We start from the raw sequence: 24130 nt of genomic DNA, 5'->3' as shown, positions 1-24130 counted from the left end.
AGAAGGATTTTAAATTGGCATTTCTAGAAGAAGCAAGACTGTCAAGTTTCTGTTTCATTTTTTTAATCTTTGAACATTATGGAAATAGGTTTTTGGAGATTAATTTTCAAAATGATCATTATTTCAAAATATGGCAACTAGTGAATTTCTGAAGGTGAAAAAAGCATTTCACAGTATTAAAAAATCATTAACATATGTTAACAAATAAAAAGAGTAAAGACATAGGCCAATAATTGTGTAATTGTCCATAAGATAGCAGAAGAATGGGAAAGTGGTAAGGACTGTTAGTAGGAAAAAAGAGTGATGCAATCGGTTGTTACATGAATGAACAGCAGTGACATGACTTTCCTTTTTTATTACCTGTTAATGAGGGATCCTCTGTACCATCTCCAGATAGCTGGCCACTGAGATGAGTATGGTACATAGGAGAGCTCAAACTTTCCTCTTGTTCTTGCAGTGATATGGAATTTTTGTGGGATGATTTATTGATGTTTCCACCCTCTGGGATCCTCTGTGGAACTTCTGCTATTTGTTTGTTGGGTGGCTGGTAAACTTGACTGTAATGGCCTACAGGATGATATGATGGTCTCTCAGATTTACCGTCTCCTCCTTCTTCTTCATCATCATCATCAATGACAACCAGTTCCGCATGGATAATTCCATCATATCTGGACAAGTTTTTGTTTGCTGCTGCTGTTGCTGCTTCTTCATCATCTACATGCTGATAACCCATGAAAATCATTGTAACAGGTTCTGTATCATCCACATAACATGGCACAGCTTGAACAATGCTGTACCTAACATCTTCATCAGCATCCTGAGTGACAGGAGACTTTTCACTGATATTCTCTGAGTTCATAAACATTGCCTCACAATGACTCTCTCTTGTCTTCTGATAGGCTTCCAAATCCTTTTGTAGAACTCCTCTTTCATCATTATGTATTATCCTGGGTTTTGGACTAATGTGTACCTTTCCCTCTTTTTGCTGAGACCCTGGAGAGGGAGACTTTGGAAGTGTTAATTTGGGAAGATCAAAACCATTTTCTTCATTGTGTTGCCTGTTGCCTTTGTTATAGAAAGATTCATTTTGGTGATTGCCAAGTACATTAGTTTCTTTTTTAACAGTGTCTTCCAAATTTGGTCCAGGAACTAATTTGTCTTTCTGGGGAGTTGTTGGCCTATAAAACTGGTTTGCATACACAGGCTCATGATACTCTGTAGGAGATTTAGCATTTTTTTCAGTTGCTTTTCTTAAAAGATCTTCCACCTCAACAGGTGCAAGCTCATCTATGCCATTGTGTGTTAAACTGCCATTGGAGCATGTTGCATAGACTGATTTCCTACCATCATCATAGACTTTTACTCCTGTACTTTTAAACTCATCAGATGGAAGAGGTATGGTAGACAAAACTGTGCTTTCCCCAGTCTTCATGTTTTTCTCAACTTTAATTTCCATGGCAAACAATGCTGTTAAGAGAAACAAGAACTTAATATTGATAACATAGTAGCTGCACCAAATATTTAGATTTTATCCTTATGATAGGTGGTTTGGATAAACTGTCAAATCTTGTAGTCCAATTTTCAGCAGAGATTGGCCTGTGCCACCAAATTTGGATCCTGAGTCTAAGGCACCAAAGAATGAGGCATACACTCAGACCTAGGCTTTTGGTTCAGTAGTATAGCGAAAATGGTCAACCTTGTAATTTGAATCCAGATCTCGGTTCTGAGATTGAATGCTCACTTTATCCCCTGCTGCCCTCTTCTAAGTTTGAAGATATTAAGAAATAATATTTTGGTTGGGACTCATTTGACAGAAAATCAGCTATTTGAGTCTCCATTATGCAACACCAAATGAGAAAGCCAGGTTAAACTGGGTCTCTTGAGGCCAACTCCTACAAGGTGCTGAGCAGTGGGAGTCAATGGGAATCGAGGGAGTGTAATACTATGCAGGAGTAGAGTCTCGATCTAAAAGACAGTGGGAGATAGAAAGCTTTGTGGAGGTCAGGAGATGGTTAGATTTGGGTTACTCAGCAGGCATAATTGCTCACGGAAAATGCATTATGTGGACTACTATCAGAACCAGATAGGGGTTACATCAAGTACAGTAAGTAAGTGCTGGATGAAAGTGCTAGAAAACATTGGGCCTCATTTTTGATGGTACATCAGTTATACAGCAGTGCCACACAACTGACTACAACGGAGTTACTGTGTGTAAGAAAGAAGAGAATTGGGCCTATTATCTGTACTCTCTCTATTCTTTCCCTAAATAAGTTAGCTTTAATTTTTTAAAGAGGCTTATGAACCATTGCAAATCTGCACTCTTTCTAGAGTTACTACCAATCTGTACCTCTTCTGTTTTCCTCCTCATCTTCAGTTCCTGCATGTCCTGCCCTTTTCAGTGCAGAAGGTCTGAAAGATTTTGGAAGGTCAGGTATATTGGTATATATGTAGTCCACTGCCTCTGTTAAAAATAAATAAATAGGAGATCCAGAGTACTTTTCATTGCCTTCATGCAACAAACATTATTATTATTTATTATTTATTATTTAGTATAAAATGCTTTGGCTGAACATACCTTCTTGAATTTCTGCTTTAGCTGCCTTCACAGACTATGAAGAAAGAGCAACAAAAAGTGATATGCAATTATTGTGGTTTTAAGAAATTAACTCAAAACACAAGAGACTTTTCTACTGCACAACTGTTTAAGTGTTTGTGTAGCTCAGTTTGAACTGGAAGATACCTGGAAATGGAAATAACCTCTCAACAGGGCAGTTGTAGTTGTGGGGCAAGCTTTCCCACTCCACTCTGCCAGCATGCCTTATCTAGCCCCTTAGAGTCTGGCTCCTGCCGGCCTCTCTCGTAGTTCGAAACTAGAGAACAACCCATAGATTTGTACATCTGGAGTGTAGAGGACAGGGTGTTCTTAGTGGAGGGCCCTAACTTCAGGAATTACCTTTTCCCCGGGAGCTGACAAAGCCACAGGGCAATTATGGTTGTGAGTAGTCTCATTGAAGTCAGTGAGTCTATTTGCAGGAGCAAGTGTTGTGCAATCTGGTCCCAAGTTTGTTGACTTTCAGGCATATTGCTGAAAATCTGTTTAGATAGGGTTTTCCTGAAGTTATGGGCTAAGGCTTCTCTTTTATTTCAAGTGAGAGATAAGAAGGTTTTAAAAAATGCTGTTGACATTATGTCAGCATAGCTGACTAATGATTAATGGTACCATAAGATTTTTATTGTAAGTGCACTTATGACAGGTGCACGATAAAGTGTAGCTGTAGCCTTGTCAGTCCCAGGATACTAGAGAGACAAGGTAGTTGTCACAATATAGTTGCTTGGAATGACCATCTCAAGGGTTTAGGTAGCTCAGTGTCCATGCTCATTATTCATTCCTTGCCCTCTCTGCTGAGATTACATGCAAAGCTGCCAATTGCAGTGTGTGATTTTGTGATGTGCTGTAGATATTTTTTCCATTGAGTAATGAGCTGAAACCACCAAACTCTTTCCATATAGATCATGTAGCCATTGGATGGCGTAATCTTTTGGTCACTCTTCTGTGTTAGATTTGAACTACTGAGGTAAAATACCTCATATCTCATTATCAGTCCCATGATCCATTCAATTTCTCTTTACTAAAATCTATTTGTTATAATAATGAATTAAAGAATCCTGTTTCTGAAGTGTTGTAACACCAACCTTTAAGATATCTTCTGCTGTTCTCTCAACTGATTTAAGCTTCTTTAAAATTTCCTGTTCATTAACTGAGATTTTCATCTCTTCTTTTTCCAGAGCTTCAATTTCTTTCTCAAGTCTGCAAGCATAATATATTTACATAACAATATTTACAGAATATGTATTAAAATGCAATTATGCTTACAGTATATCTCCTATAGCGGTATCGATGCACCTGATTCCTCTCACACTTACACCATTTTTACTCTGATGTAACTGATTTGCTCTTGATTTAGGAAGGTGTGAAATCAGAATATTCCTGTTGGTTTTTACAGGCCAATGTGTTTGTCACAAATCTCTTCAGAGAGTACTTTGGAAATAAACCGATTAAGGCACCCTGGTAAAATTTCCTTATAACTCTTTTAGAAGGGGATGGAGGGAGAAAAGGAAGTCCCTAAAAGATTTCTTCACCTTTAACTAAACTCTCTCAAGTATTATCACAACTAAAATGGTGTTCACCTCCCCATAACAATGACTTAAGATATTAGGCCAGTTCACAGACAGTGGGGTGAATGTGTTTATTTGCTCACTTCTTCTGGATCACCATTCTCCCATGTTCTAGAACAAGCAGAGCAATTTGATTGCTTGGTGGTAGGAAAGTTATAACAACAATTTACACCATTTATAATTAAGGGGCCAGATTCTGACAATTTTTCCATAATGTGGATTAGTCCCTTACTACATAAATTGCTGCAATGATTTCAGATGGACTTCCTGTAGAATAAGGTACTGTGTGAGTAAGGATGGCAGAAGTGAGCTCAAAAGAATGGTGGAAGATACAGAGAGCTAAACTGCTGCTGTTGGAGATAAAAACATTCCTTCCTTGTAGCTGGCACACAGTGGAACTGTGATTATGAGTACTTGTTTTTTAAAACCCAGCTACAAATAACTAAAGTTCACTTTGTAGGACTAAAGTAAACCAATAAAGTGATCTCATTATCTTTGTTCAGTGTAATTATTTCAGTTTTAGAAAACAATTGTTATTACTAATCATAATGGTGATGATAATAGTATTTTAAATGATACTAGCACAAATGCTTCCAAACAGTGTTAATTGTGTATCTGGCAAAAACAAAGTCACCCACATACAAAAGCTTCGATGGAGACTGGGATTAAAGCTTTCCTTCTTTCCCTTTCATTTGTTTAGGACCAAATAGAACTGATTTACAGATACTCAGTGACAAGGGGTTGGGGGACGACTATTCTAACAATTGTTCCTCTGTACGTGTATGCACAAGTCCACATATAGAGGGTGGAATTTGAACATTTACCTCCCCCCCACCATCTCTGTCTCTCACTTTACAATCCGTAAACAGGGTGTAACAATACCTGTCTCCCAGGCATGTTACTGCATGAGGCTTGATTAATTGTGAAAGGAAGGGTGCTGCATAAATGAAAAGTATTGTGATGATGCGGTTTTAGATGTGGCACACCTTAATACAAGCAGAGAATTGGATGCATATCTTCTACAACTTTACAACATTGACCAGTTTTAAGTAGATGGACCCATATCCCAGCTATCAATAAAATCCACCTTCCTGTCATGTGCCCTTTACCAGTATAACTCCATGTTTCTGTACATCCTGCTCTGTAGAAGAAGTGTTGGCTCCACATCTCTGGAAGTATCTCTTTTCAGAAGAACAGTAGTATGACCAGAAATGCTGATTCAATGTACCAAGGACAGGCAGCATGGAAAGCTGAACATTTATTGTGCTTGCTGAGACACGATCTCAAGTGAACAAGGTAATGTCCTCACAATTGCAGCCAGTCAGTTTGCAAGAGAAACTTGTCAGCTTTGATAAGCAAGATATATGTCAGAGGGTTATTAATGACATCCCCTTTCTGAACCTTCTACCCACTTGGGTGAGGTGTTCTGTAACAAGTCATTTTAAGGGAGTCATTTATTACAGGAAAATTTCTTGGGTCATGCCTACCTGTAACCAAAGGTCTCTATCAGCAGATTAAATACAATGCAAGCATAAATCTAAAATACCACTGTGTTTTGCAAAGAGTATAGATATTTCATGAATATTTAGTAAACTAAATTTGAGTATTAATAAGACAGTGTTTCCATTACTGGAGATCCTGCTATCTCCCTTCCAGATTTCAATAGTATTAACCCAAAATAGCCTCCCTGTCAGACATGTTGGCTGTCTGGTTGCTTTTAAAGCCTTTATTGTTACAGAAGAGACACACTGATACCCAGCTGAAAGAACTCATCTCTTAGTCTATGCTGGATTTCACCATGTCTTCTTACTAGTTGTGTGTGTCCTCTCTGTATATCTAGGGAATCATGGTTCTTTTTTCCCTCCCTCTCTTTTTTGTTGTTGTTATGCAGAACTGTCTGTTAGAGTTGGTCAAAAACATGTCAGCACAACTTTTTACCATCAAAAATGTTGTTTTGTTGAAACTGAAGTGTTTCACTGAACGGGACTGGATTTGAGGAAAATGTCATGAAGGTTTTGAAACTTTGTAATTTTTTGTGAAAAGGAAGGCTTGTTTTCTCACCAGCTCTGCTATATGTTATTCAACCCCACAAGAGAGAACAATAACCATGGTCCTAAGCCAACTCCACCTAAGTCCATAGGTAGATTTCCACTGGATTCATTGAAAGATTCCCATTGACTTCAGTAGGCATTGGATCTGGATCTAAAATAAATGCTTTTGCACTTGTTCCTGCCCTTTCATGTTTATGTATAAAATGTTTAGGGTCAGCTTGCAAAGAATCTTATATATTTGCACACTGAAACTTGTGGGGATGCATTCTTGCAAAAGCCCTGCGCTATATGTGTTCAAAGATTCACATGCATAGCAGGAGAGGCTGAAAATTGTGCCAGAACAGCTTTTTGTAATTATTTTTTTAAAATCTGATTTAGAAATGTTTAAATGTTCTATTGGGGAAAAAAAGTTCTCATATTTAACTATTTCCCATTCTTAGTGTTTAAGTTTTAAAACATACATATGCTCTAAGAGGAATTTGGCTGCTATGGGATACTTATCTTTGGAGGTTTTCACTGCTTTGTACAGGTTTCAGGTGTAGGGAAGCTGGGCATATCTACGGATATTAAATACATGATGTGGGTATTTGTCTCTTAGGGCTTGAAGCAGTTTCCTATTTCTATCTGGAGTAGATTAAGGCAGGCTCCTTGGAACTGGGACTTCAAGTTGGAGGGTGCCCAATCAGAACAATGACTGACTCGGGGAAACAGTACAGCACACAGCTGATTGCTGCTGCCTGCGGGAAGAGACAGCTCTGCCTCACCTGGAAGAAAGATCTAGAACCCAGGAGTGGAAAAAAGACAAGAGTCTGACTGGAAGATCCCAGAAAGAGAGGAAAAGTCAGTTCGGGGCGGGGAGGCAACTTGTTTTGGGTGAGCCCAACATTTTAGCAGCTCTGGGTTCCACCTAGCCATAACTTCCCTTCATAAATTACAGTATGCTTCTGTTTTTCTGAAACCCTATTATCTAAGCCTCCCCTTATCTGAACCCCATCCTTGTCCTGCAGCATGAAATGCATGAAATACATGCTGCAGAGGGCAGGTATCTAATGCTGGGGGACAAGAGAGGGATTCGGATAATGCAGAGGTTCAAGTAATTAATCAGAGACCCTGGGCCAGGACTGGAAGGAGGAGGACTACAGTCTGTAGCAGGGGAGGCCACCCTGCTGCTGGATGGCTCCTGTGGTAGACCACTGTCACAGGAATGACTAAGTGGGGCCATGACAGCAGAGTTGCAGAGGGCTTCCTGGCTGCCATTGGGCTGGGGACACCTAATCCCTGCAGGTGCAAGGTGCAGAGAAGACTGCAGTCCTGGTGGGCAGAGCAGACACCCCTCGTCAGGACTGTGAGGAAGAGGCAGAGGACAAGCCTCAGGCTGCAGGGGAGGCCATCCACTGCTGAACGGCTCCTGCCCTCTCAATTATCTAAATCTTGAGTATCTGAATAAAATCCGTGTTCCTATTGCTATTTGGATAATTGGGAGTATACTGGATATTCCCAACTGGCTGGATGGTGCTTGGTAACATTGTTTTTTGTGATCTTTTTTTAAATAAGTTGTTTAGCAACTAATTCTACTGAGAAATGAATCTTTTTTGCAACCAAGCTGTCAAGTTAAGTGACAAAATATGTCTAACTGATTCTGCAGCCGGTTTGCACCCTCAGCAGAGAATGTTTGGCTTTATGCCCTGTAACCTCTACCATGTAAACAGGGTATTATGGGATAGATACTGTGAGTGCTATTCCTGTCGTAACCTGAGTGTTGAACTACTTGCCTGCAGTTTTGGTTCAGGCCACTGTTAATTGTTTAGTATTGATACAAAGAACGGAACTCTCTCATTTATCTAAAAAAACAGAAACCCTGCTTGTATACTACAGGATTAACAGGCACAAATTAACCCTTGAAGGGATCTACTGGGCATTCCAAAAAAGAAATGCTTCAAACTGGAGGCTCCTTAGGGGGAAGAGAGGGAAAGATACATGCATTCACTATGAACTTGCCTGCAACAGCAGAAAGAAACCAGGAGCTAACCAAATGCTGCAATATTCCTTAAAGGAATTTACATGTTTTTCTTAAAGAAGAGTAAGAAAGAAAGAAGTATAGAATAACTCACCCCTTGGCAGTACATGTGCCATCCACTCTCCAGTTTGACATTCAGATGAACAGTACAATTCTTTTTCTGGGATTTTCAATAATATATTGTTACTCAGTGGCAAGCGTGCACATGAGCAGTGTATCTGTCTTCTCTTTCCGAGCTGTTGGATAGGTAGTTATAGCACAGTGGTAGGAAGATGGGCTATTCGAATGCACATTACACTAAGATTTGTAAGACTTAGATTCAACTCCCTGCTCACATGTTGACTTCCTTGTGATCTTGTGCAAGACACTTAGGCCCAGATCCTTAAAGGTATTTAGGGGCCTAACTCTCAATGATTTCAATAGGAGTTAGGTGCCTAAATCTTTTTGTGGTCTGGGCCTTAATCTACCCCATGCTTCAATTCTCCATCTGTAAAACAGGGATAATGACTCCCTACCTCTCACAGGTGTTGACGATAAAATCCATTAATGATCGTGAGGTGCTCATGTTAGGTTTTTCTTGTATATTAAGGTCCTGAAAACCTTTAAAGCACAGCTAGATCTTCACCAATGGTAGACAGAGCTATTACACCTGTGGGGCTCGGCCGTCTGACCAGGAGTAGGTCTTGCTATATTTTTTAAAAGGTGTAACTGTGCCACCTGCAAGCCCTTACCAGCGTGCAGGAAGGTTAGACCAGAGCCACACCCATTCTGGCCTGGTTAGTGTTAGGAGGTCACTATCTTTTGTGCCCCTGTGTGCAGACAGCTGAACTATGCCTAGAAGGCTTGGTGAAATGATGGGAGTTTCTTACACCTTCTCTCCTCTTTGGCACACCCACACAGGGCCATTGATAGATCAGCACTAAAATGGTGAGGCTTTCACTTTCAAAGATTTTTAATGCTTTTATGCTACATTTTGCTCTGAATGGAGTTTTAGCTTGTTACAGTTTGATCAAACCCCAATTAGAATTTAATATTAAAATTACTATTTATATATAATATAAATATTTATTGCAATAGTGTGTAGAGTGTGACTACAAGGGTACCTAGAGTCACACCCAGGTCTGACATAATGCAATTTAATCCCCAGAGAATTTGATGATATTCGGATCATGCTTTCAAGAGCTAACACCATCCCATTATACCTTTCTACTTCCTGGAGTGTTACTCATTTCAGCTTGATTCCTGTTTGTTGTCTTTTAAATTCTCTGGGAATTAAATTGTATTATGTCAGACCTGGGTGTGACCCTTGATACTCTCATATTCACACCCTACACACTATTGCAATAAATATTTATACAAAATATGCCTTGTGAGGTATCATTTGACAAGTCACAACAGACTGGTCAATAATGTCTTTGTGAAATGTATGTGACAATGCTGAGTGTGGATGGTCTCTGATATTGGATTTAAAAGTCTGTATTTGAACAAAGTAGAAAACAGGTCTGCCCAAGAGTTGAATACAAACAAAGCATGGTTGATCAGCGATGGTGGGATTGCAACTTATGTACGTGGTAAACAGAAAGAAAGACAATTCCCAGTCATTTGGCATGGGGAATTGCTATAGGGACAGTTACATTGTAAAATTGCAGCAGGAACCATCACATTGGAATACACCAGGGGACACCTTAATCAAGATGAAGTTGGTCTCCTGGAGGAGACCACAGACTGAACTCCAGGGGATCAATTTGACCCTGGAAAGAAGGGCAGACTTTGAGATATAAGGACACACACAAAGACTAAGTTATAATTCACCTGAGGAGACAAGGAAAACCAGGACCTGGCTACGAACTATCAGCCATTGCTCAAAAAGGAATATTGGTGAGGAAACTACCTTGAATGAAGACTGCAGCTTGCTAAATTAATTCTGTGCCCTTTAGAAAGCGTATTCTTTCTTTTGCTAAACCTTTCTACCTGTACTTCCTAGTACTTGGTATCACTTAAATCTATGGCTTTTTATGTAGTAAACTAGTTTTATCTTTACCATAAACCAGTTCAGTGCTGTGACTGAAATCAGAGTGCCAAATACTAACTACATTAATGAGCTGAAATACACTGACTCTTTAAAGGAGCAACAAATGTAGTATTTTTGTGAATGTGCAATGATGGGCTGTGCATTGAAGAGAGGCATCTCTGAGGAGCTCTGGGGCTGGAGTTCACTGACTTTTACTTGCTAGGCAAGATGAAGATTGGACGAGTGTCGAGTTGGCTGGTGAGGAGACAGATTGGATGGCATGCGGGAGGAGGGGGGGAGAAGCTGATACGCACTCTACCTTCCAGCAAAACCCACTCCTGAGGAGGCAGAGAGAGAGCAGGATGGCTCAGAGCTCTGAGCATCCCCAGCAGTATTTTACAATGGTTCTGAATGTAGTTCTTTGGCTGCCAAATGTGTTAGCTTTAAGAATGTGACTTATATGAAAGCTGTGTGTGTGTGCACGTCTGTGTGTGTGATTTGTTCCACACTTCAGTTCTCTCATATCTTTCTGGAAATAATTTTGCTGAGTAATAGCACTGATTCCTTTCTACATTCTCTCAAACACAGGACATTCAAAACAAAACTAAGTGATATTTACCGATCCTCATTCTATTTAAGTAGCATTACATCATAACTAGATCTTTTCTTCTTAAAGTGAGTACGGTGCATCTCTCTGTGCTGTATTTCCCTTGGCAGTTAACCTTTTGCATTTTATACTCATGCCATTTATGTCAGGCTCTCTGTGCACTCCAATTAAAGCTAGGATATTTTGTATGTGCATCAAGAAGTGGAAATCATCTGGAGGAGAAAATGATCTGAGTGCTTGCAAAGAAAGGTCAACGTGAAGGAAAAGTTAGCTGGGCAACAAAATTAAGTAGATGAGACAAATAATAATAGCACAGAGCTGTGAAACTGTCCATATCACATTGCTAAAGGTCACCTGCTACAAGGGTGCACACAAAATCAGCAACAGTTCTGGGTTCTGCTATTCATGAGTAGCAAAATGAAGTAGCCTAATATGAAGAGAGGAACCTTTTAGTGATGTGGGGGCAGTGGACTTTTAGGATGAAATTTTCACCCTCAGTTTAACTAAGCTTCCGATTTTGCATCTGTAAACGATTGTGGGAGTAATTTAAAGAATTTGCAATCTAAATAACTGATTTGTAGGCACAGCCAGGTGCTTAGACACCCATGGTATGTTAATCATGCCTGTAAACAACTAAAGGCTCAAATTTGCTTTTACAATTGTCTGTACCTGGAATTTACAGGCACAGCAATAGAAGCTAGCTTTTTCAAAATAGGCTTCTCGGTATACAGGAAAACACTGTGTTTGGGGAAGGGATTTGCAAACAGCTTTTCAGAGAAGATATAGTGGAAACAATTAAAAACTCTCAGGCTAAAATTCCACTAGGAATATAATGGATATTTGCATTCTGTAACTAAGCTATTTGATAGTTTTCTGCTAGTAAATGTAAAAATAATGGAAAACTATCAGAGATGGGCTAGGGACAAGGAAGTCTTTGGATCTGTGTTAGAGGGTTACGCTTGGGCTCAGGTTCAAGGCTGAATCACGTCTAGATTATGGATTAGATGGCACTTTTATCTATGAGCTGGTTTTATGTAGTTTTATTTCCAAATAATAGAAAACTTGCAAGGCCAGCTGTGAGATTTTCAACATCTTGTGGCCAACTCTCATGAGAATTATTGTTGCTGTGAAGCTTTGGCTACATCTGAACCAGAATCACAAACTATACTTTGGTAAAAATATGATCTAGAATACAAAAAGTGCCTAACTGACCTAGGAGCTTATTGGCCATATTTTTAAATATAGGCATTTAAAGATGCAGATAGGTGCTTAACTCCCATTGAAGTAAATAGGATTTTGATGCCTAGGTGCTTTTGAAAATCTCACTAAGAGCCTACTTGCATCTAAGTGTCTAAGTCACTTTTGAAAATGGACTTTGGAATCTAAGTCACTTAGGCCCTTCTGAAATTTTTACCCTTTGTCTACTTTTGTATTCAACCTGCAATGAAAAGTAGAGGCTCTGATTCTAATCCACCTCCCTGAAATACAAAAGAAGTATTTAGTTCTGTTTTAGGAGGGGTTCTCTCCTTTACAGTATATTGGCTTTATAGTAAGAACAATAAGTGATATGCAATTAATGTTCCATATGATGCAAAAGAAAGTGTATTATCAGTGTATACAATCTCCTGTGCATGTGGAAATAAGGGCTATATTTTGAATAAAGGCAGCATCAAAGGGCAGTATGTACTCTATAATGATATTCTGCAACATCCTGAACAGTCCTTAGGAACCAAACATAGTAAGAGATACAAAAATATCACCACTACATGGGTGATTCTAATAGGATTTAACCTTATTAGAAACCTGGTTAAGCCAATATTAAGAATGTAGAGTCTTTTTTTTTTATGCAATAGTCTGACCATTTATTATAAGGATTTAAAAACTTGCTGAAAGCTTTGAGCTAATACTGTAGGAGTTATTTTGATGCTAATTCTAAGACCTCTCTACTGATAGGATGCAGGAGACCTGCAGCAACTGTTGCTATGAGACCTGCCAGATACTATGACTCAGGCACAGAGAGCACTTAAGGTACCTTGTTCAGGTGACAAATTGGATTTATACTCTGGAGTTACAGTACTTTCCCACTGGTGTGTCTCGGTCTCCAAGGCATTTAATCTGTCAGGAGTTCAACAGCTCTCATTTTAGCTCTACTACTGTTCACAGAGCTGCAGGATAAGGGCACTGTCTGTTCTTTATTTAGGTGCCACTGAATGAATTTGAAACAGTGCAGAGGACTGCTACAGGGAAGAGAAAGGAAAAAATGAACATTCTTGACCTGATTCTATGGCTTTAAAAATAGCATTTAAAGAAATTGCTGGGGAGGCTAGGTTTTTTCTTTCTCTTCTCAAAGGCTCAAAGCAGAGGTAGATACCCCACTCCCACTGGAAGTCTGTGAGCCTTTGAAAATATCTCCTCCTGGTATATCAGAGAAACCAGATTCGTTGGGGCCTTAATAATAGGACAGCAGCTCACAGAAAGCAGTGTGTCCTCTGTTTGGTCCTGAGTCTATCCTTCCCTGTGCATGTGTGTAATATTTGACAATCACGTTGATGGTGCATTTTAACTGAGTCTTACAACCAGCTAGGCAGCTATACCCTTGTCACCACAACAAAGCATTCCACTGATGTACTCAAAAAGTGATTCTCCTTGGGAAAAGTATTTCACGGAAGGAATTGCTCTAATTATGGGACATAGGCAGCACTGCTGTGCCAGCTTATCAGCAAACACATATCACTTGTACCAAGAAGACATGAAGTAGGGAGGAGGTGGATGGGAGATAATCTTGACGACAATTTAGCCAAAGGAGCGTGCAGGGGAGGAGAGCTGAGGAAGAGGACTCTTCAGATGAAGATGCTATTAAATAGGAAGAAGCCTCAGCAAGATTCCAGGGACAAGGCAACTTTGTGGATCTAAAGAAACAGCTCTTCATCTTTGCTATAGTCCTCACTGAGCAAACGTTGGTACTCCTAGCCACAGAGGAGCTCCAACATGTGTATAGTACAAACCTCACAGCATTCAAGAAGTACTGAATGTGGATAACAATCCTGAAGACCATGCCTGTGATCAAATAGAGCCACCATGTCTGAATCTGCTTATGTCGCTTTAAAAATAGCTATATGTGGTGGAGAGCCAAGCTGTGAGATTTGTAGAAACTGGTAAGATAAGGTAGCGAAAGGGTAAAGGACACTGTGGGAGGGTTCTGAGGATTACATTTAGGATGGGCTTAACATTATGGGTTATGAGTGAGAGCAGGACAGGAGAGAATCACAGGGCACGAATGATTACATGACTTAGAGGTACTATATTTTGATGTGGAATGCTTTGCAAGAGGTCAAGTTTTGAAGGCTACATGTTCTCTAGCTAAACTTAAGAACTTTTTGGTTATCTTAATTTTAAGTGTGCATTATCTGACTTACTAAAATATTCATTCAATTTGTTAGCATCTCTGAGCAAAATCCACATGCTGGTGCTTGCCTCTGTAGAATACAGTATGAATGGTGAATTTGGAGTCAGGAAAACAAATCCTTCAGGGGTATTGTATAGATTAGTAGGAATAATGACTTTCAACCCCACATGCTATATTTCTGATAGTTGTAGAAGCCCTTCGAATATATTAAAGACTGTATCGCACCCTTGGAATTAAATAAAACACTGCAAATTATTATCTTTAGCTGATGCTTCATTTTACCTATAACAATGGAGGGTGGGACCTCTTCTTTTCTTCATGCTTTTAAGAATGAACCATTTTAATGACTATAGGGGGCCACAACAAATTAGTGCTGTACCTGAAGATGCTTTTTTCCAGGTCATTGGTCCGTTCCTGGTCTTCTCTATTGTGCTTTTGCATTTTTTCTTGCTCTTTTGGAGTGAGAGCACTCAGGCCATCCAAGAGCCATTTCTCCCGAAGGGCCTTTTTCTAATTTCAGGAAAGATAAAGACAAGTGTGTTTAAAAATTGCTAATCAGTAACTTTCCCTATCTGCTTCCTAGACTGTAAGCTCTTTGGGGCAAGGACTGTGTCTTTGTACAGCACCAATGAGAAATGGGAGCATCTGGACTTCCATAATAGAAATATAAATAAACAAGAATAAACTGTTGTTTAGTGATTGGTTTAAAAGAGCAAAACATTTTCATTATCAATCATTCTGCCTATACAGATGGGCTGAATTAACAGGTGAGCAGACCACATGTCACTTATTAGCTGTGATGGTTAACATTTGTGAACTGACCCAGTGTTTGAAATTTGTTTGTTTTAGTCTGTGCTGCATTAAAGCATAGCTACTACAGGCTCACGCCTAGGGCCCCACCTCTTGAAGTCCTGCGGTTCCATCTGTGTGTGTGTATATATATATATATATNTAGGTTTGTATAAAGACTGGGAGTGGGTGGGTCATTACACAAAGTAAAAACTATTTCCCCATGCTAATTTTTCCCCTACTGTTCACCTTCTTGTCAACTGTTGGAAATAGACCATCCTGATTATCACTATAAAAGATTTTTTTCTCTTGCTGATAATAGCCCACCTTAATTGATTAGTCTTGTTATAGTTGATACAACACCAATTTTTTCAAGTTCTCTGTGTATATATATATATCTTTTTACTGTATTATGACAGTTTCCAGCCCGGAAGGTTATAAAGAAAACCTTGAAACAGTCAACAAACTGATGACTGCCTGAGTCTCACCTTTAACTGATCACTCTCCTTATAGTGTGTATGGTAACACCATTGTTTCATGTTCTCTGTGTGTGTATATATATATATATATATATATATCTTTTTATTTTTAAATGACAGTTTCCAGCCCGGAAGGTTATAAAGAAAACCTTGAAACAGTCAACAAACTGATGACTGCCTGAGTCTCCAGACAGCCTGAAACAATAGCTCTGAGAGCTGTCCCTTGCTCACTTGGAGATTGAACGTGGTTCAAGAGTGGGGCTGCAGAGGGGGAACCATAGTGTAGGGGAGTGGCTTGTATCAGCATGCCTAGAGCCCCAGGTTGCCTTGCCTTTTTCTCATTGTGTCAGTCTTCTGCTCTATGTGCAAAATTCTCATTGCAAGGGTTATTTAGAGGAGCTCCTGAAAATACCAGGAGAATTGTTGCCTGCTGAGCTTTCCCAGTGTAGGACTGGAAGGATTGAATTATTAATACAGATCCCAGGATAAGACATGTGGGACTCTTGAATACAAGCAGGGTAAGCCTATCTCAGTTATACAGACCTAGCGGGAGGCTGTAGGATTCCTGAATTTAGAAGAGGAGGCCTGCCTCAATTAGTTCTGCCCTTCTTTTGGGTGCTGAGGGGCTTGAGAGTTTGGACTCTGTTTGACAACTAATACATAAGTCCTAGAAAGCAGGAATCCAAGCCTTGTACTCTAGTGCAGGAGTAAATCACTGCAAGACAGAAAATGGGTAGTGGACTGTGAAGGGGCATGCTTGAGGATGGTGCTCCATCATAGTCTCCTGAAGGTAAATAGGAGGTATTAAACCCCTCAAAGACAAAGCCACAGCAGTACAGATGGAGACCTTCCAGTCTCTTTGGAATGAAGTGGCTCTCGTGGCTGGTTAACGAGTGGAACTGTGCATTAGTAGTAGGTGTTTGGACTTTTGCACCTGTTAATGAGCATTACTTAATTAAAACACGAGTCTGTCTTTCATCTGCGGTTTAGATTCTTTTGAGCTGGTGAATTGATCACACAGAACGTGCTCTGTCACTTTTTCATTTATGTATTTGTCAATTACATGAAGTGGCTGCTGATCCTCCTTTCACGGGATTATAAAGCACACTCAGTTATTACTCCCATTGTTTTAGAACTTGCTTTGGATCAGATGGCTACAGTCTCTCCTATGCCAGAGTTGTGCTTGGTGCAGGAATGGGAGCTGCTTTGGTCTCAGCACAGCTTAGAGCAGCTTCTGGGCTCCTCTAAATTGCATCACTGGTGTAGGGTTGTTAGAGAGATGTTTCAGCATGCCCCTTCCTACCCTGATGCGTTCCTGTGCTGGGAAGACGGGGAGTGGGGAGAGGGGAAGGATGTGTGGTGTACAGGGCCAAATCTGTCATGTTTATGCCAGCAGGGAGTTTCCTTCCAACAGGTGAATTCTCTGTGGGGTGCTTGTGAAAGCTATGGCTCCTTTGCACACCAGAGCAGTGCAAAGCCCCATAACTGTGTAGAGAATCTTGCCCAGACTTTGTAAATGAAAGACATCTAGAATGTAATGTGTAGGTATTCATCACTACAATCTAAAATAAATAAGAGGAAATGTGTTAATTTCTCAAGGTGCTTCTGAGAAGCTACAAGTGTATTGTCACCCATATACACATTTTCCTTCACTGAGTAGGTTCACTTTCAAATAGAAATAGGATTGAACTGTGAGAAGCTGATCAGGCTCTAAAACTTTCTCCAAGCCAAATTCCATGTGCCTGCACTTGGAAGGGCTGGAAGAGTAGCCCTGAGGAAGACAACCAGGAGTAGCCTTTCCCTCCCTAGGAACTGCCCTCCCTGGTATCTTTCCAATCTGCTGCTGATCGATGGAGATGTGGCAGTGGAAGGATGGTCCTATGATTAGGACTTGGGAATCCTGAGTTAAGTTCCGGCAGCGCCACAGACCTCTTGCGTGATCTTGGGCAAGTCACTTAGCCTCTCTGTGCTTTAGTTCCCCATCTGAGAAACGGAGAGAACAGCTTTTCCCTACCTCACAATGGTATGAGGATAAATACAAAGATTGTGAAGTGATCAGATAGTATGGGCCATTGATGCATAATGCCTCTTGCCTTGCAGGATAGTATTGAAATTCCTAGTGAAAACAACTAGGAAGAGATGTTAACATAAAATTCAGTCAAAATGCCAGTTTAACATAATATTTCAGCCTAAGATTGGAGGCCACCAGTGGGATGCTGGTGGGTACTGAAGCCTTTGGCTGACCCCTACTCTGTTCACCCACTGTTGTGTTCCGCACGTAATCTTTAACTTGACAAATGATTTCTTCATTTGGGCAGCACAGCATCAGCTTCCTAATGAAACTGTTTGAATGGGAAGTGGTTTTGTTTAGTTCACCACTAAGCCATCACAAGAAGCTAGTTCTGTGCTTGTGCAAAGAGGATGTGCAGTGCTTGTGCAATGAATGTGTCTTGGTCTTTGCATGATGAGATGTGTGATTGTGACCAGAAAGGAGATGACTGGGATTATGCCAGAATATTTGGCACTCAAAATGTGTCTTCCCCTTGTCAAATCGGGACAATTCCTATGATAATCTAGTCTGATTAGGAACCAAGGTATCTTTTATTTAAATGTTTATGATAGGTAGGGCTTTCAGGGTAATGACTTTCGAGGTATTGCTCTGCTTTGTATTGACCTAGCAGTGCTTGTGGGCAAAGGAGATTATAATTTCCAAATATGACATAGGATCTGATCCTGTAGTTCTCAGGCATGCATATTGCCTATTAGAGTCAATGGAAGTTTTGTGTACAAGAACCACAGGGATAATCCCCATCCATACAAGTACAATAATATAAAAAATAAGCAATGTGGGTAAATTTCCTATTATAGCTTTCTTGAACATTTTATTTCATTAGTCGCACTTTCATGGATGGCTTACATGCTGTATAACTTGGAAATGTTTGTAGTATAAAGGGAGAAGCTCTGGCTAGAGAAGAATCCTGCATGGCTCCACTGAAACCAGTATAATTCATTGAGATATAGCAATAACAGCTGCCTTTAGGCATGCAGAAACTTTCTGCAGCACCATCTTGCTCTTCCTTCATTACAAAGAATGAAAGTGGCTCCAGTACGGTACAAAGGTATGCATGCTACAGTATGTTTGTACCTCTGATATCATGTTGACTTCTGTACTCTGTATAGAGGAAAAGGATGCTAATACAATAGGATGTGATAACACTCTCTGAATGGCTGGAATGCTATCATTGCCCCATGTGGTTCATATTCCATCATGCTAATGGTACTGACAATAGATTACATTGCTGTGAACAAACTCCTGAGCATGATCTGAGGGCGGTGTAGCTGGTCAGAGACCACAGAACAAGTCTGGAGTAATGTAGCAGGATGTCATTATTTTGTCCCCTGCATAGGTGTTTCAGAGTCTTATGTAAATTTTGTGACTGGTCATCAGGTGCATAGTCTATTTTCCCAATGTGCAAAATGCATACCCACACTATATCTAGGAAAAGGTCTGAGGTTTTTTTTCATATTTTAAGAGCTTTCAAAAATAGAGTTACGTACTATTCTCACAGAATAAACCCGTGGGATGGTAACACATGTGACCTCCATGAGATAGCACTTGGAGAGACATTGAAGGGGGTGGGGATAAACAGATTCACCAGGTAAAATGAAAGGATCCATAAAATCTGCTGGAAAGTCTACCCAGATGCCATGCATCTGATGAAGTGGGCTTTAGCCCATGAAAGCTTATGCTCAAATAAATTTGTTCCTCTCTAAGGTGCCACGAGTACTCCTGTTCTTCTTCCAGAACTATGAGTCCCATCTTCTCTGCACATCACCTCCAGCAGCACAGCTGTGGCGCCTATACCTTTCCCCATCCTCTCAATAGGAATGATTGTAGGTGCAGAAGGGAGCTACTGCTGGCTGCCCAGTAATCGTTCCCATGCAGATTTCATGTATGCTCTGTACAGGGAAGGCATGCTACCCTTGCCCCAGAGAAATATCTTTTCCTGACCCACAGAGCCCTAACCTAACTGATCTGGAGTGAGACTGCTGTAAGGGGGCTAATCCATGAAAGCCTCATTCAGGTTGGGGGCTTACCTGCCCTGTTTTGTTTCCCTCCACCACATACTGGAGAGGAGCAAGTAGCCCACAGTTATGGGATGGAGAAAAGTGATGCAACGCAAAGCAATTCAGTGACAGGGACAAACCTGGAAAGCCAGAATGCTGAACTAGATCTAGAGGTGATAGTGGATGGCAAATGAGACATCAGCTTGCTGTGTAATATGCAAGCAAAACAGGCCAACATAATCTTGGTTTGTATATTGTGTGCTAATAGAACCAGTCATGGGAACAGGGGGATGGTAATCCCCCTCCATATGGCTTTGCTGTGGCCACACATGGGGATATTAAATTCTATTCTGACACTTCATTACCAGAAAGACACCTGACAAATTAGAGGTAGCTCAGAGAAGAGCAAGCAAAGTTATTTGGGGAACAGAGAGATTGATTAATGGGGGGAAAGATATGTAATTAGCTCTTTTAGTAATTTAGCTGAAACTCCTAAAGTGAGATAGGATAGCCAACAATACCTGAAGAGTGTAAACACTAATGAAAGAGAATGATATTCTTAGACTGATACCAGAGAGTGCACACAGGAATCATGGGACAAACTTAGGAAAGGAAAAATTCAGTCTGAGTATCAGGAACATCTTTGTTCCATTGTATGGGTCACTGAAAGATAGACTGGACAAAGTACTGACAATTGTGCAATAGAGAACAAATCCAAATGAATGAAATATCCTGCATTAGCACAGAGATGGACTAAAACTAACATTTTCAAAAGTGAAAGTCAATTGGCCCTAGGTGCCTAAGTCACTTTGCACCGTGTGCAACTTCCAGACACATCTAGTTTGAAAGTTAGATTATGCCTTGTGATTGGACACATCTGCCTGTCTTTTTGTGCTCCATGATCAACGTAAAGTAGCTTCTACATGGTTTCTAATGCAGAGACCAAGGAACATGCACAGGTAATATTGGGATAGAAAATTACTGCTCACAAACTAAAGAGTCCTTAAAGTCATTCTCTTCTCTTCTCCTCCCACCCACCCTCTCATTCCTCAAACTGTGTGAGTGTGTGTGTTTCCATACCCATATACAACTGGGGTTTGAAAGAAATAGGTCTGAAGACCAGACACTCAGTTAGTGTGAGCCAGTTGACTGATATATACCAGCTGAAGATCTTGTCTTTAATATGCACCTGTGCAGGGCAGTGTGTACACTTGTACTATAATTATAGGTCATTGTTCCTGCAACATAGGGATTGTTTTTGTGTATTTCAAAAGTGTATTGGTCTGTGTTTATCTATATCTTGTTAGAAGTTTAACAATGTAACTGGATTATCTTGTAGGTGCTAATTCCCTTTCATGTCTTGTTTGCCTTAATTATGTATGTGACTGTGACCAGTTAACCTTAAGATCAAAGATATAATACTGCAAGGAACTAATAATATTATCCACATTGTCTTTGCTTTAAATATCTCTGTTATAATGCATGACCGGTTAAATGCCTTATGTGAATGAGTGTAACTAGTTTACCAGTATATGCATAGGAAATAGAAGATCAGCTTCAAAGCAAAGACCTGCATTGCATATGCTTCCTAGGGAGAAGGCCCTACTGTGACAATTTCTGTGAGGAGGCTTGTCAGCTTGCTAGAAGAACTATAAAAGAAGCCCTGGGCCTGATCCTTTTCATCTCTATTTTGCTTAAACTTTGAACAGAGAAAGTATAAATTGTAAGACAGACATCTTCCAAATAATGATTTGGAATAACCTGGAAAATGCGTTGAAAGACTGGGACAGACTCTACATCTGGACTGCCTATTGGACTATACATTTTTAAATTGATTCCAGAAAGACTTTTACAAATCAGCAGCCACACCATCTCTGCTCTGAAACTGACCTAAGGACTTTACGCACATTTGTATGTATATTGATCTTTTTAACCATTTGCAACTCTTCCCCCCGCCCCCGCCACCCTTTTATTATTAAAATCTTAGATTTAGCTATTAAGGATTGGCTGTAAGTGTGAGTACTGGGTAAGATCTGAGACTCATATTGACCTGGGGATAAGTGTCCGGTCCTTTGGGATTGGTGAACCTCACCTATGGTGAATCAGATTTTCAATAACTCCTCACTATATTAGACTTGGCTGTCTAGATGGGAGTCAAGGGCTGGAATGCTTAAAAGGGACTGTATTTGGTTTCTTGTTAACTACCATGGTATTAGAGAATCTGTTTTGTTACTGGCTTGGTGAATCTAATTACAGGATAAACCCCCAGTTTGAGGCATTGTTTGCCCTAATCCTTGGAGTCAGCCCTGAGTGTAGCATTCTCAGTGTGGCCCATCCAGGCTGTCTGGTCATATCACTGTTTTGAACACTGTACTGATGGGAACTTGCCAAGTCTGACGACAGTGCGAAATTTGCAGATGCTTCTCCTATATGCTTCCGACACAGGATCACAACATTATTTCACTAAGGAGACGTATTAAATAAATGGATGTTTTGCCAGATAAAAATAATCTGCTACTTGATGATTTTAGCAAGAAGCTGCTATTTGCCATTTGGTTGCATCTGGTGATTATATTGCATTTTGTGCTGAAATTATAAAGGTAACACACTTAGTCTGACATGTGAAGTCCACTTTTAAGCTGGGAATTATTTCTGGTTGTGATGTCACTTTAAGCTACAAAAATTATCAAACAAGATTAGCCCCTTTATGTGAAGCTTTTGCACAATGCCTGTTAAAGTCACTTGGAGTCCTTCTGGTAAAACTCCAAATAGTTCTGCAAATGTAACAGTAAAGGCGTGACTTAAACCCATAAATGGAAGGACGCTTAGATTGAAGGCTGATGCAACACTTAATTACAGCAGTCTTGCCTAATGTTAAAAGCAGGGCTAGGACTTTCCTTGTGTTTATTATTTGACTCTTACAGATACTTTAAAATGTTGAATAACTTAAGCTGCTGATATTGACAAAATAATACCTTCAAATGCTGGTATTTTAATTTTTCTTCCTCTACTTTAAGACGCTTCTGTGTGATTTCTTCTTGAAGCTTTCTCTTGTCCTGGAAATTAAAAAAACCCCCACAAATTAATTTTTAAAGTGACATGTCACTGCTTTGGTGCTTTAACTTGGACCCCTGGGGGAATTCTTAAGTGATATAGCACCACCACAGCACCACCTTCCTTCCTATTTACAGTGCAGAGGTCATGGCTAAGGAAAAGAATTATGATCAGGGCGTCCCTATACCCAGGTAATACCCACCTGCTGGGATGGCCCCTTGGAGCCACAGATAGTTGCTATAATATAAAATAATCTTGTGGCTGCTCTACGTGTCACCAGGAGACTACTGATTTGGTGCCCAGGGGCATAGGTGCTGGAACTAAGGGTGATGCTGCTCCCCCCTGGCTTGAAGTGGTTTCCATCATATCCAGTTTGGTTCAATGAGTCTCAGCACCCTCACTATAAAAATTGTTCCAGTGCCACCTTCAGTGGCCTCCAGCATCTGGGGAGAACATACAATGGTAATAGATGACTTGATCCAACTCCCTTTGAAGTAAGAAGAAAGACTCCTATTGACTTCAGTGGGCATTGAATCAAGCACAGAATAACTTGTACCATTACAAGCACCCCTAATGGGCCACTCTACTGCCAGTCATTGCTTTCACAATGTATTGCTATTAGATATAACAATTTTGGCACCTATTCATTGACATTAATGTGTGGTAGGGCAGTAACTAACTCATGTCTCACCTGCTGTTCTATACTATGATGCACCATAGTAAGAACTGATGTAATGACTAGAGGTTATAAAAGACTGCATATAGGGATCTCTGACAGGGGTGTATGTGCCTCCCATGTGACTTAGGAAAAAGCTATGACCCTTTACTGGGCCAAAAGTTGGACATTTAGTTCTCAGACTACCTGAGCTGCCAAAAGCGGTGGGAAGAGCTGTCAGGATGAGCCAAGCCTAGCTGCTAGGAGGAGGAACTGACAGCTGTGGAGGAAAACAAGAAAAAGGAAGTCGCATGTCCCAAAGGATTGCTCAGTCTCTTTTTGGAAGGGAAAAGAGCTGGTCTTTACTACATGGTCATGCCTAGGAAGTGCCTGATCCAAGCAAGAAAAGGGGTAAATAGGGGAATAGAAGCCTTCCTTGGTGCAAGGCGATGCTGTTTCTATTTTGATCATTTATGAACATTCTGGACTTAGGGCAGCCTCTCCTCACCCCTTTGTTCATAAATGATCAAAATAGAAACAGGATCGTCATTACAGTTATGGGCCACAACTAAGGCAGCTGCCCTGCAGTGATGGTTTATTTTCCCCCTCATGATTGAGATGGAATGTGTGTGTTTGATTGATGTTGGACCTGCCTTAATGGACATGTAGCCCCAAACCCCAGGAGTTGCTAGTGTCCTGTCAGAAAAGCCCTCCACTTGCTATTGAAAGTCAGCCACTTCTGGTGTGAAGGCTGTCAGCTGTGTGACTGTTGGTAGGAACAGTACCTGTCTGGGGACAGCAAATGATAAACACCTAA

At 40.4% G+C, this 24130-nt stretch overlaps 1 protein-coding gene across 2 annotated transcripts in view; it reads right to left on the bottom strand.

The window, feature by feature from the left end:
- Window positions 1-24130, bottom strand: part of PALMD (palmdelphin) — a 68455-nt gene that overhangs the window by 6089 nt on the left and 38236 nt on the right. For both annotated transcript variants that reach the window (XM_032804964.2, XM_032804965.2), the window contains exons 3-8: window positions 22580-22660; window positions 14648-14778; window positions 3694-3808; window positions 2576-2609; window positions 2348-2461; window positions 361-1467 (exon numbers count right to left, since the gene is read on the bottom strand). In XM_032804964.2, coding sequence (XP_032660855.2) covers window positions 361-1467; window positions 2348-2461; window positions 2576-2609; window positions 3694-3808; window positions 14648-14778; window positions 22580-22660 — 1582 coding nt within the window. The remainder of the gene's footprint in view (window positions 1-360; window positions 1468-2347; window positions 2462-2575; window positions 2610-3693; window positions 3809-14647; window positions 14779-22579; window positions 22661-24130) is intronic.

The sequence above is a fragment of the Chelonoidis abingdonii genome, chromosome 7 (assembly GCF_003597395.2).
Source record: "Chelonoidis abingdonii isolate Lonesome George chromosome 7, CheloAbing_2.0, whole genome shotgun sequence".
NCBI classification, from domain to species: domain Eukaryota; kingdom Metazoa; phylum Chordata; order Testudines; family Testudinidae; genus Chelonoidis; species Chelonoidis abingdonii.
This window is presented reverse-complemented; position numbering and strand designations above follow the sequence as displayed.